General features: G+C 31.8%; 1 protein-coding gene across 2 annotated transcripts; it reads left to right on the top strand.

Annotated features, from left to right (window-relative positions):
- Positions 1 to 234: 234 nt before the first annotated feature.
- LOC107891827 (solanesyl diphosphate synthase 1, chloroplastic) lies at positions 235 to 3,231 on the top strand. Of its 2 annotated transcripts, XM_016816748.2 has the most exons (5): positions 290 to 337; positions 477 to 516; positions 656 to 1,005; positions 1,110 to 1,158; positions 2,553 to 3,231. In XM_016816748.2, exons 3-5 carry the CDS (start codon positions 730 to 732, stop codon positions 2,981 to 2,983), a joined length of 756 nt encoding a protein of 251 aa, XP_016672237.1. In that variant the 5' UTR covers positions 290 to 337; positions 477 to 516; positions 656 to 729; the 3' UTR covers positions 2,984 to 3,231. The 2 variants fall into 2 exon arrangements, with proteins under 2 accessions (XP_040956286.1, XP_016672237.1); XM_041100352.1 differs by having other exon boundaries at positions 235 to 337; positions 477 to 1,005.
- The last annotated feature ends 550 nt before the right edge of the window (positions 3,232 to 3,781 follow it).

Raw genomic sequence — 3,781 nt, 5'->3', positions numbered from 1 at the left:
TCTGATCTATTTTCATTTTTCATTTTTTAAATATAAAGTTTCCTATTTTTTAATAATTTCTCAATTTTATGAATTTTTAAATTATTGTTAAATTTTGAAACAATTAACTTATAATATCAGTTGTTTTGTAAGTTATTTTGTGCATTTAGGGTCCGTTTGTTTGCAGGAAAACATTTTCTGAAAAATGTTTTCTTGATTTTCCAGTGTTTGTTTGACTGAAAACATTTTACATTTGGAAAATATTTTCCAAGACACGGGTAAAATGAATGGGTTTTAGGGGAAAATGTCTTACGAATTTTATTTCTGTAAAACATTTTTCGGTTCCTCCTTCATCCAGGTAAGGCTCATTCTCCTTCTTCCGTTCTTCATTCTTTTTCCTTTTCTGTTCTTCATCTTCTCTTCCAGGTAAAAGTCTGTCGCATATCTTCTCTTCTCAGCATATTTTGTTTCGTTTCCACTCATTCTCTCTTTCTCAGGTAAATCTACCATGAATTCTTCTCTGGGTCTTGGCTTAAGGTATGGCATAAAGCTCTTTTTTTTTCTTGTTATTTCCTTGTCCACACTTTTAACCGATTTTATGCCTAAAATTTGTTTCCTTTCTTTGTTTCTTTGTTGCCTGTAACAAAAAATGTTGATGCTGTGCCTTCAACAACAGCTACACCTATAGAAGGTGAAACGAATAGTAATGTTTTACCTTTGAAAAAGAAAAAAATTAACCAAGAAGATGCTATGGTCAAGCCAAAGCCCATCAGACAGATCATGACCGATCGGGAGAAGCATAAATTGAGCTTAGAATTAGAGTCTTTGTTGGGAGAATTGCCTGAAAACATTGTTGACTTTCTTAAAGAGCAGAGTTCTAGTGATGGTCAAATGGGTGAGGATGAGATTGAGATCGATATTGATGCTCTAAGTCATGAAACATTGTACAAATTGCATAAACTTTTGGATGACTATTTGCTGGAGAAGCAGAAAAACCAGGCAAAAGCTGAATCCTGTAAAATGGAGGTATCCTTATGCATCTATCTCATCATTTGGTGCCTTTCTTTTTCTTTTATCCAAAATGCAACATTGGCATTTATGATATTGCTTTGTCTTTTCCGTTTTTGTAGCTTATTAATGAGTCAGGGCTTAGCAATTCATCAATGCAGCCGTATAAAGGTAATTTACCAACCTCTGTGTATTTTTGGATTTATTTACAGATAGCAAGGTAGTAGTAAACCAAATCATTGCAGAAACTAATATTTCTTCTCTTTCTTGTTAGGTAATGATCAAGTTGATGAGGTCGTAGATATAGTTGGTAGCAGTTACCCTCTAGTAGCAATAGAGAAGGGGTTAACCTATAGAAATAGCAAATGCAGTAGTTTCAATGTATCTAGTGGTGAATCAGGCTCTTCTTCTAGTGGCTTGTACAATTATACTGTAGTGAACTTCTCCTTTATTTATTTATTATGCTTAAGAGATCTTGTTTTAAGCAATTGTTGTGTGTTTGAGCATGCTGTTTCTAGTTTATTATTGAAGAAAACTTAAAAGGAAATATATGTTTTGGATATGGGAAAATATATGTATAGAAAAAATTCTATGTGAAAGTTATCTCTACTAAGACTGATTTTTGTTGAGCTTATTCACAGTTTTGTAGATCATAGTTTGTCTAAGTCAAGTTGTTTTCTACCTTGAGATCATTCTTTGATGCTCTTCATTGTTGTTGAGTGGTTGATAAAATATTTCCATGTTGTTGTTGTATTTTTTTTGTGTGCTATTCCACGCTTTTGTTAGGTTTCTACTCAATTCTGTGTTTTTTTATATCTATCCTAACGTGTAGAGGACTCGGATTAGAACTTAATATTTAGTTATTTGGCTTTTGGCCTTTTCCTTTTTGAGGATGACTCCAAAATATATCTCTGTGGAAGATGTTCATTGATGGAATTGAATCTATCAATCCTTTTTCAACAGTTAATTCTGCCCATTTGCAAACATATTCTATCATTGTAACATGCTTACCCATCTCTGCTGGCTGATTTATTTTATCTCAGATGTATTTAGATAACTTGATTCCGTTAAATTAGAATAGGGTGAAACTATGGAGATGAGTCCTGAAACTTGGGGATACAAGATTAAAGAAATGAACGGGAATAGCTCTTGAGTAACAAGTCAGCTTTGTTTATGATAATTTGTTCACAGTGTGGAACTTTTGACTGAAACTCTTGTTATTAATTATGCAATTTGTTATCTTAGGTCTTCATGCGAATAATAATGGTCACCATTTTTCTAATTTTTAGAGTTTCTTTAGTTAGAACCATTTTTGTTAATTTTCTTGCTTGAGATTTGATGCCCGCTGCCTATTTTCTACTTCATGTTAGTGATGCAAGTTAAATTGGAGACCATCTAAAACAAGCTATAAAATCACGTGTTATGAGGATTACGTGGGACATGCTTCACGGTAAATGTAAACTTGTGCCGTTTCTTAACTGAAAAAGGAAAAATGTAAACTTGTGATGTTAAACTTGAGGACTATTTGCTAAAGAGTTATTACAAAACAACTTCATTGATTGCAGCTAGTACCAAGGGAGCCGTCATTTTCAGTAGAGCTGATCATAGTGTAACAGAGAAAATGTATGAATATGGAAAGAATCTTGGCCTATCATTCCAAGTTGTTGATGACATATTGGATTTTACACAATCAGCAGAGCAGCTAGGGAAACTAGCTAGTAGTGATCTAGCAAAAGGCAACCTCACAGCACCTGTAATTTTTGCGCTCGAAAAAGAGCCAAAACTTAGAGATATCATTGAATCTGAGTTCTGCGAGACTGGTTCCCTTAACGAAGCAATCGAACTAGTAAAGCAATGCGGGGGAATCGAAAGGGCACAAAAGTTGGCAAAAGAGAAAGCTGATATTGCAATCAAGAGTCTCCAATGTCTTCCTCAAAGCGATTTCCGGTTAGGGCTTGAAGATATGGTGATGTTTAATCTAGAAAGGATTGATTAGTTTAACTAATCCAAAACAAGCAGCATGATACATGACAGATAAACATGGCATGAAGTTGAAGCTTGTACCAATATAGAACAACTTTCCTAGGATATTAATTGGTTCCTTGTCACTGGTTGTATATTCATACAAGGCTTTGAGCTTTGACTTGAGCTCCTAGTTTCAATGTCTTCAAATTATACATTTGTCTGAGAAAAAATAATTTCTCTGTTTAATTAAATTGATGAACAATAAAATTTTTGTGATCATCAATATTAAGCTAATAAACTTCCATTATATATACAAGGAAAACCTATGTTATAGGGGTTTCTCTTTTTTTTTCTTAAAGTATTTGTGTTTGACGTTTATCTGAAAAAGTGTGAATAGACTTTGGTTGTTTTCAATTTATGGCGGTTAATATTCTAGCTTAATAATTGAGTATTATTATATATTTAATTTGATTTATTTATTTATAAATAAATCATTGCAATATATGAAAAAAATAATTTAAAATATAAATTTATTAATATATGTAAAAACAGCTTTTCCGGAAAATATTTTCAAGAAATCTACTAAACAACAGAAAATATTTTACACAGATTCATCCAAACACCAGAAAAGTAAATTATTTTCCAGAAATTATTTTCCGGAAAATATTTTACTGGCAAACAAGCGGAGCCTTAATATTTAATTAGTTTTTTCTACCAATAAATATTTAATCAAAATTTTAAATATTATATTTCTAATTACAATTTTTAGCATAAATAATATTTCTTATTTGAATTATTGAGTATAATTAAAATATATTAGCTTATCAAT

The sequence above is a fragment of the Gossypium hirsutum genome, chromosome D09 (assembly GCF_007990345.1).
Source record: "Gossypium hirsutum isolate 1008001.06 chromosome D09, Gossypium_hirsutum_v2.1, whole genome shotgun sequence".
Lineage (NCBI taxonomy): Eukaryota > Viridiplantae > Streptophyta > Magnoliopsida > Malvales > Malvaceae > Gossypium > Gossypium hirsutum.
This window is presented reverse-complemented; position numbering and strand designations above follow the sequence as displayed.

Excerpts from the sequence above, each read along its gene's own strand:
- LOC107891827 (XM_041100352.1), top strand. The coding sequence starts at position 730 with ATGGTCAAGCCAAAGCCCATCAGACAGATCATGACCGATCGGGAGAAG. Across the intron at positions 1,006-1,109 it reads CTGAATCCTGTAAAATGGAG|CTTATTAATGAGTCAGGGCT; the intron begins GTATCCTTATGC and ends CCGTTTTTGTAG. Across the intron at positions 1,159-2,552 it reads ATCAATGCAGCCGTATAAAG|CTAGTACCAAGGGAGCCGTC; the intron begins GTAATTTACCAA and ends CATTGATTGCAG.